We start from the raw sequence: 15,133 nt of genomic DNA, 5'->3' as shown, positions 1-15,133 counted from the left end.
TTGGGGGCTCTTATTCAAGGGCTTGCATCATCATCAGCTGTGTAGCTCTTCCTAAATTTCCAGTGCCTCATGTGCCTCTTGCTCTTTGTTTTATCTCAGATTCTGGAGGACAAGATTATGTTGAGACTGTTATTCCTAGCAACCGGCTACCCAGTGCTGCCTTCTTCAGTGAGACACAGAGACAGTTTTCCCGATATTTCATTGAGTTTGAAGAATTACAGCTTCTTGGTAAAGGAGCTTTTGGAGCTGTCATCAAGGTGCAGTACTGAGTCATCCCCAGTCCCCTTTAGACCTTCTCTGTTCCATTTCCATAAAGACTCATGGACTTGACTTCTATTTTGGGAGTGGGGAGGGAAGTGAATATGACTGTTCAATACTATGCTTGTCTTCACCTTCCTAAAGTTAAAGGTTTTAGTTAAGTTACACTGGACACAGTTAAGAATTGCTCCATTTCTCTTTCCTTGCTTCATGTGGAGCATTAACATGAAACACACATGATTATAACAGCACTTCAAGTGGAATCAAGACCTCCACAGAAAGAATGTTTTTGTATGCTTTGGTTCAGAAAGAACATTGTTCTCTTTTTTCCTGTTTGCTGTCAGAGTTGCCGTAGAGAAAAAGATTCTGAGGTTAGAGGAGAGATGGACTTCAAACTGGGAAATGGTCCCAGCAGGTCTCAATGGCTTTTATTTTCCAGCTCTTATTGGTACAGAAAGGTAGCAATGTATTATTAAGGAGTGCTGTAGTTAGGTCTTCCTTTCTTCGTTCCAGTCTATTTGGGTGACTTTTATTATTATCTGCCCCTTGTAGAAAGAGGGTTCAGCTGTTTTTGTATAATTGAAGTATTTCTCTGTGAATTAGGAGACCCAGATTATTGTATTAAGTCTATATACAGTACATGTCTTCTTTCACATATGAAGGTGACACACCATCAGGCATATTGTCTGCTTAGGATACTGAGAATATCGTTAGGAAGCATTACTGTTACCATAGAAAAACTTTTACACTGAAAAATGAATTAAATTAGTTTTCCTGTGATAAAAGAAAGACAAGCAAGACAGATATCCTGATCAGAAAGATCATAATTATGTCTAAGAGGAGGGGATGATTGAAGCATATACTGGTCCTTTAACTCACAATGTCACTTTGATTAAGGGCTTTAACTTACTGTATTTTAGATTCTTGAATTTAGAACATTAAGAAACTAAAATTATTAAGAAATTTTATCTACTTACAAGTACTTAACAACGATAGATAAGCTCATGTAACAAAATCTGACTAATTTAAGCCCCAACGGTTTCCAGTAGTTTCTCCCTATGAGAATCCACAGCCCTCACATTCCATCTCTATGCTTCTGGGTCAGAGTAGGACAGCCTGCCCAGCGATCCAGCATTCATTAGCAGTTGAACCCATTACTGTTTCTGCACCTTTTTGTTTCAGTAAATGAATTCCTAGGGATTTCCAGTGTAGCAAGCTTCATCCCCAACTCATTTCATATATGATGTGTACCGAGACGTGAGATTGAAAGATAATGCCAGTATCCTCACCCCCACCCTACACTGTCCTCTTCCCTATTAACCTGGCAGTAAAAGAACATAGGGCTGTCATTTTTTTTGGAGCACCTGCTATATTTCAGATTGAGTGTCAAGTGGTTCACAAACCTTGTCTTTAAATCTCAGGATATTCTTACACTATAGGTATGATTCTGATTCTCTAGATGAGGGAACTGAAGCTGAGAGAAGATTTGTCCTTTGCCTGAGATGACACACCTCTGCTAAGAGATAAAACCACCATTCAGAACCACATCTGTGTTACTACAAAGTGTGTTTTCTTGTCACTATTTCCATACAAAAAAAGATAATCTGAAACTCAGTTTCTAGTACTCCCTCCTAATTCCCAGGACTTCACTTAGACTTTTATTAGTTTACGTGAGCCAAACAAAAGAATGATGTTCTGCTTTGTGTTTTGTAATCAACTAATTTCTCCTGTCACCCATGGCCACATGGCATTTGCTTTTCTAGAGTATATCATCACCTCAGCTGACCTGCACAGATGGGACTGCAACGTTCCAGCGAATAAGACTTTATAATATAAAGTTACTTGCATCACCCCAATTACATAGTGAAACTGCCTGGCATAAGGATGCCCCTGTGTGGGATGGGGGACTGGCCTTTGCGATGTTTTTCTTTTTTTCATTTTTATTATTTTACTGTGTTGTTAATTGTATTGTTCTGGTTTCAGTACACATCATCTTAGTTATGTAACCGAATCAGTGGGCAGTGATTGTGTTAATACCAACTGCTGTTATTTACTGTGCTAATAACCTTTCTCTGTGAGGCCCTGATCCAGGTGCTTTAGAGTCACCATTTGGGATCATGGAAATTACCCCATTTTAAAGATGAGAGCATTGAGTCTGAAGAAAACTAAATAATTTCCCCAAGTTCACATGGCTTTAAAAATCAAGGAATTAACCTTTGTGTTCAGGTCTGTTAATATTTTTGGAGTTTAATTTGTTTTTAGTGGCTTTAAGTGTAAAAAAAAAAACCAGAGAGAAACTAAAATCATCCAAAACCTTACCCTGACGTTAGAAAATAATTTTTATCTTCGAATCAAGACATTTAGAAATTTAAATAGCAGATACATTGGAAAAGCAGGGAAGTAATTGTCAGTAAAATTATTAAAATGGAGATGATGTTTTCCCCAGGAATGCATCTAGATTGGGATGGCCTGTTTTCTGAATTTTGTGGCAGCCAAAGCTTTTTTTCAGTTTAAGAATTTCAGACGTGTGGTTCTTGACTGTAGCTGTGGGTCTTATTTAGAGCTTCAGGCTTTCCTTGGGAGGGGATTGGGGAGTGGGGTACATTGCAGAATGCCGGTTTGTGCAAGGCCCCGAGCCACTGACCTTCCTTCCCCTGGCTGTGCTGCAGGTGCAGAACAAGTTGGACGGCTGCTGCTACGCGGTGAAGCGCATCCCCATTAACCCCGCGAGCCGGCAGTTCCGCAGGATCAAGGGCGAGGTGACACTGCTGTCACGGCTGCACCACGAAAACATTGTGCGCTACTACAACGCCTGGATCGAGCGGCATGAGCGGCCGGCAGGCCCGGGGACGCCGCCCCCGAACTCTGGGCCCCTGGGCAAGGATGAGCGAGCTGCACGCGGGCAGCCGGCCAGCGACACAGACGGCCCGGGCAGCGTGGAGGCCGCAGCGCCACCGCCCATCCTCAGCAGCTCGGTGGAGTGGAGCACTTCGGGCGAGCGCTCAGCCAGTGCCCGCTTCCCTACCGCCAGCCCGAGCTCCAGCGACGATGAGGACGACGACGAGGATGAGCACGACGGCGTCTTCTCCCAGTCCTTTCTGTAAGTGCCCACACGGCGCGGACTAGCTGCCTCTGAGGCGCCCCCTGGTTTCCTTTCTTTATTATTTTTTTTCTTTCCTTGCTTCTTTTTCCTTTTATTTCCTTCCTTCCTTCTTTCTTTTCTTTTTTGAGATTGGGTCTTGCTCTGTCGCCCAGGCTGGAGGGCAGTGGCATGTCATCTGCTCACTGCAACCTCCGCCTCCCGGGCCAAGAACGTTCCCCACCTTTAATCCCTACCAAGTCCAAGCCATGGAAAAGGGACTCATACAGAAATCCAGATGAGTTGACCATGTTTTGGTTTTTGTTTTTAAACCCACTTTTAGAGAGTAACCAAATGCAATCTAAAGGAGCAGTCCCCAACCTTTTTAGGCACCAGGGACCAGTTTCATAGAAGACGGTTTTTCCACGACGGGAGTTGGGGAAATATTTTCGGGAAGAAACTTTTCGCATTATGAGAATCTAAGGTCTGATTAAAACGTGCACAACCTAGATCCCCTGTATGCACAGTTCACAATAGGGTTCACGCTCACATGAGGATCTAATGCGGCTGCTGATTTGACAGGAGGTGGAGCTCAGGCCTTAATGCTCGCTCAACTCCTGCTGTGAGGCCTTAACAGGCCATGGACCTATACTACTCCATGGGATTTGGGACCTCTAATAAAAAAACAAACAAACTACCTCCCCCGCGCCCACTATTTTCAAAAGATTTCTAAAATCCAAGCCCTGGAAAAAGGAGCAATAGAAATTACTTCCCATACTTCCATCTTACACATTTAATAGAATTTCTCATAGGACATTCCTTTGGATAAGGGCTTGCAACCCTGTGAAACATTTAAGGACTAATTTGGAGTCTTGATACAGTGCCAACTGCAGACCCCAAAAAGGTACCAAATCAATAATTATGATCCTAAAGTTTACACTTCTCAGAATCTACCCTGAGTGTTTACTTTTCAAGATTTTGTTTTATTTTATCCAGATGGATACACTTTATGATTACTCTTAGTTATTAAATTTTTTCAGGAAACTTAATCTGGCTAATTTTTATTAAATCAAAAGAGTTCTGTGTTTTGTATAATAGCAAGTACAAATCACCCCAGTGTAGAGTATACATCGATGCCTGTGGGCTCATGGTGTGATATCTCTAGCCTCTTCTGCTTTCTAGTATTTGAAAGTGTCCATTTTTATTATCGTAATAGGGATTTTTATTCCTTTAGTATTTCTCTGTTTCTCTTTTTCAGACCTGCTTCAGATTCTGAAAGTGATATTATCTTTGACAATGAAGATGAGAACAGTAAAAGTCAGAATCAGGTAAATATATGAATAGAAATTATACCATTTTATTCATGATGTAATTGATGTCTGATGTCATAAACCTTAGGTAAAGTATTAAAGCTTTAATCTGATATTCAAATACAGAAACCATCTATTTTAAAATATTATTCATTTAAAATATATTCTACCTGTGGGGGGGAAAATATATATATATTCTACCTGTGTTTATTTTTAGACCTTTATCCATATAATAAAACATATCTCCTTTTAGAAGAGAGAAGTCAGTTGAGGCACTGCATTTTTGTATGTGATGAAAACAGTTTTCTAAAGGTTTGAGAAACTTTATCTGGTTAAGGATGAGAATGCAAATTCATGAACTAAACAGTCTAATCATGGAGTTACTTTAGTCTGTCCCACATCAATTATTCTTGATTCCTTGTTTTCATATGCTACCCTTTAGAACAGTGTTTTTACACTGTGTATCATGATCCTATAATGCAGGAGTGTCCAAACTTTTGTCTTCCGTGGGCCACATTGGTAAAAGAATTGTCTTGAGCCACATATAAAAACACTAACACTAATGATAGTTGCTGAGCTTAAAAAAACTGCAAAAAATCTCATAATGTTTTAAGAACATTTACAAATTTGTATTGGGCTGCATTCAAAGCCATTCTGGGCTGCGTGTAGCCCACAGGCCGCAGGTTGGACAAACTTGCTGTAATGAGTTATGAAATCAATGTAAAGAGTCACAACCAGATTTATTTTATTTGTAATGCCATAAAAAGGAGTGGTGAGGCTGGGGACAGTGGGTCACGCCTGTAATCTCAGTACTTTGGGAGGCCAAGGCAGGTACATCACCTGAGGTCAGGAGTTTGAGACCAGTCTGGCCAAAATGGTGAAACTCCCTCTCTACTAAAAAATGCAAAAATTAGCCAGGCGCAGTGGTGTGCACCTATAGTCCCAGGCATTCAGGAGTCAGGCACAAGAATCGCTTGAACCAGGGAAGCGGAGGTTGCAGTGAGCCAACATGGCTCCACTGCACTTAAGCCTGGGAGACAGTGAGCCTCTGTCTAAAAAAAAAAAAAAAAATGGAGTGGGGAATACCACATGTATCATATTTTAAAGGTTAACTTAGTAATGTTACAAAGTTAGGTATAAAGTTTATAAACTTTGTAACATTACAAAGTTAATTACAAAGTTTGCAAACTATGTAAAGTTGCAAAGTTAGTTACAAAGTTTAACTTTGTTCTTGGAACTTTACCTCATAAGTATGTGTACTGGCTGTGATACAAAGTATATTTCTTCATGCGGATTATGGTTTTAAAAAGTGAAAAGCACAACCCCTCAAAGCCTGAAAGCCCCTTTAATTCTGCATCGTCCTCTGCCTAGGCCAGAAGAGCCCCTCCGTGCTGGTGCATGGAGTTCAGAGTGAAGCTTTTTAACTACTAGAGAAGTCAGTTGTGGCTGTGGGGAATTATTCTACTATTGGGGGCTGAACACAACTTTATTATTAGTTTTTCTAAGAGACAGGGTCTCCATCTGTCTCCTAGGCTGGAGTGCAGTGGTGCAGTCATAGCTTACTGCAGCCTAGAACTCCTGGGCTCAAGTGATCCTCCCACCTCAGCCGTCCAAACTGCTACAATTACAGATGTGAGCCACATGCCCAGCCTACAATGACTTTATTATCCAGAATAAAAATTGCCAGCAGTTACAAGGGCTCATTCATAATAGATAAAGAAAAGTCTAAGTGTAGACTCTTAGATAAGCAGTTCAATTGATTTGAAGGAGATTTGAGTATTAGCCAGTGTGGTTTTTATAAGTAGTTCCCTTGTCAATTCAATCACTAATAATAAAAATGTATTAGTTATAAATTTAGCCAGAAATAATAGCATAAATAATCTAAACTATGCTGGCTGTGGTGGCTCACACCTGAAATCCCAGTGCTTTGGGAGGCCAAGGCAGGTGGATCACTTGAGGTCAGGAGTTTGAGACCAGCCTGACCAACATGGTGAAACTGTATCTCTGCTAAAATACAAAAAATTAGCCGGGTTTGGTGGCAGGTGCCTGTAATCCCAGCTGCTCAGGAGGCTGAGGCAGGAGAATTGTTTGAACTCAAGAGGCAGAGGTTGCAGTGAGCTGAGATTGCGTCATTGCACTCTAGTCTAGGTGACAAGAGCAAAATTCTGTGTCAAAAAAAGTCCAAACTACTGCTAAAGCCAAAGTTAATGTTTGTTTTTTAGCATTTGTTATGCATGTGATTATTACAGGGGGCCATCAAATCCTGGTTTTGCTCAGATAAGGACAGCATCCACAGGCATCCTAATTGATGGGTAGAAGACTCCAAGAGATTAACACATTTTCCTTGATAAAAGAAAAAGTTCTCAAAATTCTTCCTCAGGAAAAAAAAAATCAGAAGTGGTCAAATACTAATGCTTTTTCTGCACTTGGGATTATAAGTATTCAAATATCTCTGTTGGGAGGAAAGACTTTAAGAAAAGTATCACGTAAAGAAAGAAAATCAGCTGTAGAGGACAAACAGAGTAATGGTTTGGAAAGTGTTCTAGAGGGTCATAGACTGTAAGTGGCAGCTGAGTACATGTTCTTCAAGCATGTACCTCTGAGGGCAGTGTGCCCTTTTATAATGTGGTCACTTTTAAATGGTTTCAGCTAAAGATGGATTTGTAGTCTTGTGTTTCTGAAATAAGCCTACCATCAAAAAATACATAATTCCAGCAAAATTGAACTCTTCAAGTATTAGCCTGTGTGCATTCTGCCTTCTTAGCCATAGGATAGATATCAGTGGTAAGAAAGAATTGACTTGACAAGGAGTCTTTCTGTAGATTGCACATCTTTAATGCCTACCTGTTTTCTGTTTACCCCATCATTGTTCTGTGTAGCGACAGACCTGTAAGCCACACAGAGGACTCTGGAAATAGCAAACTTGCAAAAATGCTGTGAGCTTCTATTTTTTCTTTTTAATTTTTTTTTTTGTTATTGCATTTTAGGTTTTGGGGTACATGTGCAGAACATGCAAGATAGTTGCATAAGTACACGCATGGCAGTGTGATTTGCTGCCTTCCTCCCCTTCACCCACATCTGGCATTTCTCCCCATGCCATCCCTCCCTAGCTACCCCCACCCCCGCTGGGGAGGGAGCTATTCCCCCCAATAGACCCCAGTGTGTAGTGCTCCCCTCCCTGTGTCCATGTGTTCTCATTGTTCATCACCCGCCTATGAGTGAGAACATGCGGTATTTCATTTTCTGTTCTTGTGTCAGTTTGCTGAGAATGATGTTCTCCAGATTCATCCATGTCCCGACAAAGGGCACAAACTCATTTTTGATTGCTGCACAATATTCCATGGTGTATATGTGCCACATTTTCCCAGTCCAGTCTGTCATTGATGGGCATTTGGGTTGGTTCCAGGTCTTTGCTATTGTGAACAGTGCTGCAATGAACATTCGTGTGCATGTGTCCTTATAGTAGAACGATTTATAGTCCTTTGGATATATACCCAGTAATGGGATTGCTGGGTCAAATGGAATTTCTATTTCTAGGTCCTTGAGAAATCGCTACACTGTTTTCCACAATGGTTGAACTAATTTACACTCCCACCAACAGTGTAAAAGTGTTCCTATTTCTCCACATCCTCTCCAGCATCTGTTGTCTCCAGATTTTTTAATGATTGCCATTCTAACTGTCACGAGATGGTATCTCAATGTAGTTTTGATTTGCATTTCTCTGATGACCAGTGATGATGAGCATTTTTTCATATATTTGTTGCCTCATGTATATCTTCTTTTGTAAAGTGTCTGTTCATATCCTTTGCCTATTTTTCAATGGGCTTGTTTGTTTCATTCTTCTAATCTGGTTTAGGTCTTTGTAAATTCTGGATATCAGCCCTTTGTCAGATGGGTAAACTGCAAAAATTTTTCCCCATTCTGTTGGTTGCCGATTCACGCTAATGACTGTTTCTTTCACCGTGCAGAAGCTGTGGAGTTTGATTAGGTCTCATTTGTCTATTTTGGCTTTTGTTGCCAATGCTTTTGGTGTTTTGGTCATGAAGTTCTTGCCTACTCCTATGTCCTGAATGGTTTTGCCTAGATTTTCTTCTAGGGTTTTTATGGTGCCAGGTCTTATGTTTAAGTCTTTAATCCATCTGGAGTTAATTTTGGTGTAAGGTGTCAGGAAGGGGTCCAGTTTCTGCTTTCTGCACATGGCTAGCCAGGTTTCCCAACACCATTTATTAAACAGGGAATCCTTTCCCCATTGCTTGTTTTTGTCAGGTTTATCAAAGATTGTATGGTAGTAGGTATGTTGTGTTGCCTCCAATGCCTCTGTTCTGTTCCATTGGTCTATATCTCTGTTTTGGTACCAGTACCATGCTGTTTTGACTACTGTAGCTTTGTAGTGTAGTTTGAAGTCCGGTAGTGTGATGCCTCCTGCTGTGTTCGTTTTGCTTAGAATTGACTATGCGGGCTCTCTTTTGGTTCCATATGAAGTTTAAGGTGGTTTTTTCCAGTTCTGTGAAGAAGGTCATTGGTAGCTTGATGGGGATAGCGTTGATTCTGTAAATTACTTTGGGCAGTATGGCCATTTTCACGATATTGATTCTTCCTAACCATGAACATGGAATGTTTCTCCATCTGTTGTGTCCTCTCTGATTTCATTGAGCAGTGGTTTGTAGTTCTCCTTGAAGAGGTCCCTTACGTTCCTTGTAAGTTGTATTCCTAGGTATTTTATTCTCTTTGTAGCAATTGTGAATGGCAGTTCGTTCTTGATTTGGCTCTCTTTAAGTCTGTTATTGGTGTAGAGGAATGCTTGTGATTTTTGCACATTGATTTTGTATCCTGAGACTTTGCTGAAGTTGCTTATCAGTTTCAGGAGTTTTTGGGCTGAGACGATGGGGTCTTCTAGGTATACTATCATGTCGTCTGCAAATAGAGACAATTTGGCTTCCTCCTTTCCTATTTGAATACCCTTTATTTCTTTTTCTTGCCTGATTGCTCTGGCTAGAACTTCCAGTACTATATTGAATAGGAGTGGTGAGAGAGGGCATCCTTGTTTAGTACCAGATTTCAAAGGGAATGCTTCCAGTTTTTGCTCATTCAGTATGATATTGGCTGTTGGTTTTTCATAAATAGCTTTCATTATTTTGTGATACGTTCCATCAATACTGAGCTTATTGAGGGTTTTTAGCATAAAGGGCTGTTGAATTTTGTTAAAGGCCTTCTCTGCGCCAGTTGAGATAATCATGTGGTTTTTGTTTTTGGTTCTGTTTATGTGGTGAATTACGTTGATAGACTTGCGTATGTTGAACCAGCCTTGCATCGCCGGAATGAATCCTACTTGATCATGGTGGATAAGCTTTTTGATATGCTGTTGCAATCGGCTTGCCAGTATTTTATTGAAGATTTTTGCATCTATGTTCATCATGGATATTGGCCTGAAGTTTTCTTTTCTTGTTGAGTCTCTGCCGGGTTTTGGTATCAGGATGATGTTGGTCTCATAAAATGATTTGGGAAGGATTCCCTCTTTTTGGATTATTTGGAATAGTTTCAGAAGGAATGGTAACAGTTCTTCTTTGTGTGTCTAGTAGAATTCGGCTGTGAACCCATCTGGACCTGGGCTTTTTTGTGTGTGGTAGGCTCTTAATTGCCGCCTCAACTTCAGACCTTGTTATTGGTCTATTCATAGTTTCGGCTTCCTCCTGGTTTAGGCTTGGGAGGACACAAGTGTCCAGGAATTTATCTATTTCTTCCAGGTTTACTAGTTTATGTGCATAGAGTTTGTAATATTCTCTGATGATGGTTTGAATTTCTGTGGAATCTGTGTTGATTTCCCCTTTATCGTTTTTTATTGCATCTATTTGGTTATTCTCTCTTTTCTTCTTTATCAGTCTGTCTAGTGGTCTGTCTATTTTGTTGATCTTTTCAAAAAACCAGCTCTTGGATTTATTGATTTTTTGAAGGGTTTTTCGTGTCTCTGTCTCCTTCAGTTCTGCTCTGATCTTAGTAATTTCTTGTCTTCTGCTAGGTTTTGAGTTTTTTTGATCTTGCTCCTCTAGCTCTTTCAATTTTGATGATAGGGTGTCAATTTTGGATCTCTCCACTCTTCTCATGTGGGCACTTATTGCTATATATTTTCCTCTAGGGACTGCTTTAAATGTGTCCCAGAGATTCTGGTATGTTGTGTCTTCGTTCTCATTGGTTTCGAAGAACTTCTTTATTTCTGCCTTCATTTCATTGTTTATCCAATCAACATCCAAGAGCCAGTTGTTCAGTTTCCATGAAGCTGTGCAGTTCTGAGTTAGTTTCTGAATTCTGAGTTCTAACGTGATTGCACTGTGGTCTGAGAGATTGTTTGTTATGATTTCAGTCATTTTGCATTTGCTGAGGAGTGATTTACTCCCAGTTATGTGGTCAATTTTCGAGTAGGTGTGATGTGGTGCTGAGAAGAATGTATATTCTCTGGATTTGGGGTGGAGAGTTCTGTAAATGTCTATCACGTTTGCTTGTTCCAGGTCTGAGTTCAAGTCCTGGATATCCTTGTTAATTTTCTGTCCAGTTGATCTGTCTAATATTGACAGTGGAGTGTTAAAGTCTCCCGCTATTATTGTGTGGGAGTCTAAGTCTCTTTGTAAGTCATTAAGAACTTGCCTTATATATCTGGGTGCTCCTGTATTGGGTCCATATATATTTAGGATCGTTAGCTCTTCTTGTTGTATCCATCCTTTTACCATTATGTAATGTCCTTCTTTGTCTCTTTTGATCTTTGTTGCTTTAAAGTCTATTTTATCAGAGACGAGAATTGCAACTCCTGCTTTTTTTTTTTGCTCTCCATTCACTTGGTAAATATTCCTCCATCTCTTTATTTTGAACCTTTGTGTATCCTTGCATGTGAGTTGGGTTTCCTGGATACAGCACACCAATAGGTTTTAGCTTTTTATCCAATTTGCCAGTCTGTGTCTTTTGATTGGTGCATTTAGCCCATTTACATTTAGGGTTAATATTGTTATGTGTGTATTTGATACTGCCATTTTGATGCTAGCTGGCTGTTTTACCTGTTAGTTGATTCTTCATTTTGTTGATGCTCTTTAGCATTTGGTATGTTTTTGGAATGGCTGGTACTGGTTGTTACTTTCTATGTGTAGTGCCTCTTTCAGGAGCTCTTGTAAAGCAGGTCTGGTGGTGACAAAATCTCTGAGTACTTGCTTGTTTGCAAAGGATTTTATTTTTCCTTCACTTCTGAAGCTCAGTTTGGCTGGATATGAAATTCTGGGTTGAAAGTTCTTTTCTTTAAGGATGTTGAATATTGGCCCCCACTCTCTTCTGGCTTGTAGGGTTTCTGCCAAGAGATCTGCTATGAGTCTGATGGGCTTCCCTTTGTGGGTGACCCAACCTTTCTCTCTGGCTGCTCTTAGCATTTTCTCCTTAATTTCAACCCTGGTGAATCTGATGATTATGTGCCTTGGGATTGCTCTTCCTGAGGAATATTTTTGTGGTGTTCTCTGTATTTCCTGGACTTGAATATTGGCCTGCCTTGCTAGGTTGGGGAAATTTTTCTGGATAATATCCTGAAGAGTATTTTCTAGCTTGGATTCATTCTCTTCGTCACATTCAGGTACACCTATCAAACGTAGATTAGGTCTCTTCACATAGTCCCACATTTCTTGGAGACTTTGTTCATTCCTTTTTGCACTTTTTTCTCTAATGTTGCCTTCTCGTTTTATTTCATTGAGTTGATCTTTGACCTCTGATATCCTTTCTTCTGCTTGGTCAATTCGGCTGTTGAGACTTGTGCATGCTTCGCGAAGTTCTCGTGTTGTGTTTTTCAGCTCCGTCAATTCACTCATATTCCTCTCTAAGTTGTCCATTCTTGCTATCATTTCCTCAAATCTTTTTTCAAGGTTCTTAGTTTCTTTGCATTGAGTTAGAACGTGTTCTTTTAGCTCACAGAAGTTTCTCATTACCCACCTTCTGAAGTCTGATTCTGTCATTTCGTCACACTCATTCCCCATCCAGCTTTGTTCCCTTGCTGGTGAGGGGTTGTGGTCCCTTGTAGAAGGCGAGGTGTTCCAGTTTCGGGTGTTTTCCTCCTTTTTGCACTGGTTTCTTCCCATCTTTATGGATTTATCCACCTGTCGTCTGAGTAGTTGCTGACTTTCCAATTGGGTCTCTGAGTGGACGTCCAGATTGTTGATGATGAAGTATTTCTGTTTCTTAGTTTTCCTTCTAATGGTCTAGCCCCTCTGCTGTAGGACTGCTGAGGTCCACTCCAGGCCCTGCTTGCCTGGGGAACACTTGTAGCAGCTGTGGAACAGTGAGGGTTGCTACTAGTTTCTTCTTCTGCTATCTTTGTCCCAGAATGATGCCCGCCAAATGTCAGTCTGATTAGTCCTTTGTGAGGTGACTCTTTGGATATACGGGGGTCAGGGAGCTGCTTGAGGAGACAGTCTGTACTTTATAGAAGCTCAAGTGCTGAACTGTGAGCTCCATTGTTCATTCAGGGCTGCTAGGCAGGTACGTTTAAGTCTGCTGCAGCAGAACTCTTAAAGCCCCTTTTTTTCCTCAGGTGCTCTGTCTTGGGGAGTTAGGGCTTTATTTATGAGTATCCGTTGCACTGTTCTGCCCAGCAAGGAGGCAGTCTAGTCACTGCCTGCTTGCAGAGGCTATGCTGAGCTGCTCTGGGCTCTGCCCTGCTGCCGTGTATAATTCCCTGTAGTCCTGTTTGTATGGGTATGGTTAGAACTGCTGTGGCAATGGTGGCCCCCCCCCCGTAATGGTGGACTCTCTCTGCTATGGCGGGTTGCCTCAGCAATGGCAGGCTGCATCAGCAGTGGCGGAGTACCTCCATAGGGGTGGAGTGCCTCAGTAATGGCGGACGCCCCTTCCCCACCGAGCTGCACCATCCTGGGTTCAGCTGTGCTTGCCGTGAAACTCTCAAACCCAAGCATTTCCAATTGCTGTTTTGTTTGTTTTTGTGGGGGTGGGACCCGCCGAGCCTGATCACCTGGCTCCCTGCCTCAGAGCCCTTTTTTTTTTTTTAAGTTGAACAGTTGACTTTCTCCCCAGTGTTCCAGTCGCCTGCTGAAAGGGCACCGGGATCTGTGTGATTTCCCGTGTGGCGATCCACTGCACTGGCTGAAACAATGTCGCTGCCCAGGACTCTCCCGGCCTGGCTTACTGTTTAAGTCCCGTTTAATCAGATGAATGTGCTAATCTGCCTTCCCAAATCTCAAATTGCTGGTTTAACAGGGCAACCAGACCAGTGTATTTTGTATGGAGTGCTGCTGCGCGGCGGTGCCAGCCGAAACAGCTGCACCGGCCCAAACAGCTGCGCTGGCCCAAACAGCCACACTGGCGGCCCGTGGGGCTCCTACACCTGGGAATCTCATGGTCTGTGGGCAATAAAGATCCATCTGGAAATGCAGTGTCCACTCACCCTCTGCACTTTCACTGGGAGCTGCAATCCTGAGTTGCTCCTATAGCGCCATCTTCTCCTGTCTCCTCTTTCTTTTTTATTATACTTAAATTCTAGGATACATGTGCAGAACATGCAGGTTCGTTACATAGGTGTATATGTGCCTTGGTGGTTTGCTGCACCCATCAACCTGTCATCTACATTAGATATTTCTCCTAATACTCTCCCTCCCCTTTCTCCCACCCCACAACAGACCCTGGTGTGTGATGTTCCCCTCCCTGTACTCATATGTTCTCACTGTTCAGTTCCCACTTATGAGTGAGAACATGCAATGTTTGGTTTTCTGTTCTTGTGTTAATTTGCTGAGAATGATGGTTTCCAGCTTCATCCATGACCCTGCCAAGAACATGAACTCATTCTTTTTTTATGGCTGTATAGTATTCCATGCTGTATATGTGCTGCATTTTCTTTATCCAGTTTATCATTGATGGGCATTTGGATTGGTTCCAAGTCTATTGTAAATAATGCTGCAATAAACATATTGTGTGCATATGTCTTTATTGTAGAATGATTTATAATCCTTTGGGTATATACTCAGTATTGGAGTTGCTGGGTCAAATGGTATTTCTAGTTCTACATCCTTGAGGAATCGCTACATTGTCTTCCGCAATGGTTGAACTGATTGACATTCCCACCAGCAGTGTAAAAGCGTTACTATCTCTCCACATCCTCTCCAGTATGTGTTATTTCCTAACTTTTTAATGATTGCCTTCTAACTGACATGAGATGGTATCTCGTTGTGGTTTTGATTTGCATTTCTCTAATGACCATTGACAATGAGCTTTTTTTCATGTTTGTTGGCTGCATTAATGTCTTCTTTTGAAAATGTCTGTTCATATTCTTCACCCACTTTTTGATGGGGTTGTTTGTTTTTTTCTTATAAATTTGTTTACGTTCCTTGTAGATTCTGGATATTAGCCCTTTGTCAGATGGATAGATTGCAAAAGTTTTCTCCCATTCTGTAGGTTGCCTGTTCACGCTGATAATAGTTTCTTTTGCTGTACAGAAGCTTTCTGGTTTGAT

General features: G+C 41.3%; 1 protein-coding gene across 10 annotated transcripts in view; it reads left to right on the top strand.

Annotated features, from left to right (window-relative positions):
• EIF2AK4 (eukaryotic translation initiation factor 2 alpha kinase 4) overlaps nucleotides 1-15,133 on the top strand; it is a 139,843-nt gene that overhangs the window by 70,747 nt on the left and 53,963 nt on the right. For all 10 annotated transcript variants that reach the window (XR_013521044.1, XM_035259867.3, XM_035259868.3 and 7 more), the window contains 3 exons: nucleotides 100-257; nucleotides 2,928-3,358; nucleotides 4,596-4,665. Coding sequence is in view for 9 of the 10 variants with exons in the window: in XM_035259867.3 (XP_035115758.3) it covers nucleotides 100-257; nucleotides 2,928-3,358; nucleotides 4,596-4,665 (659 nt within the window). In the remaining variant the exon portion in view is untranslated. The remainder of the gene's footprint in view (nucleotides 1-99; nucleotides 258-2,927; nucleotides 3,359-4,595; nucleotides 4,666-15,133) is intronic.

This window comes from Callithrix jacchus, chromosome 8, assembly GCF_049354715.1.
Source record: "Callithrix jacchus isolate 240 chromosome 8, calJac240_pri, whole genome shotgun sequence".
NCBI lineage: Eukaryota > Metazoa > Chordata > Mammalia > Primates > Cebidae > Callithrix > Callithrix jacchus.
This window is presented reverse-complemented; position numbering and strand designations above follow the sequence as displayed.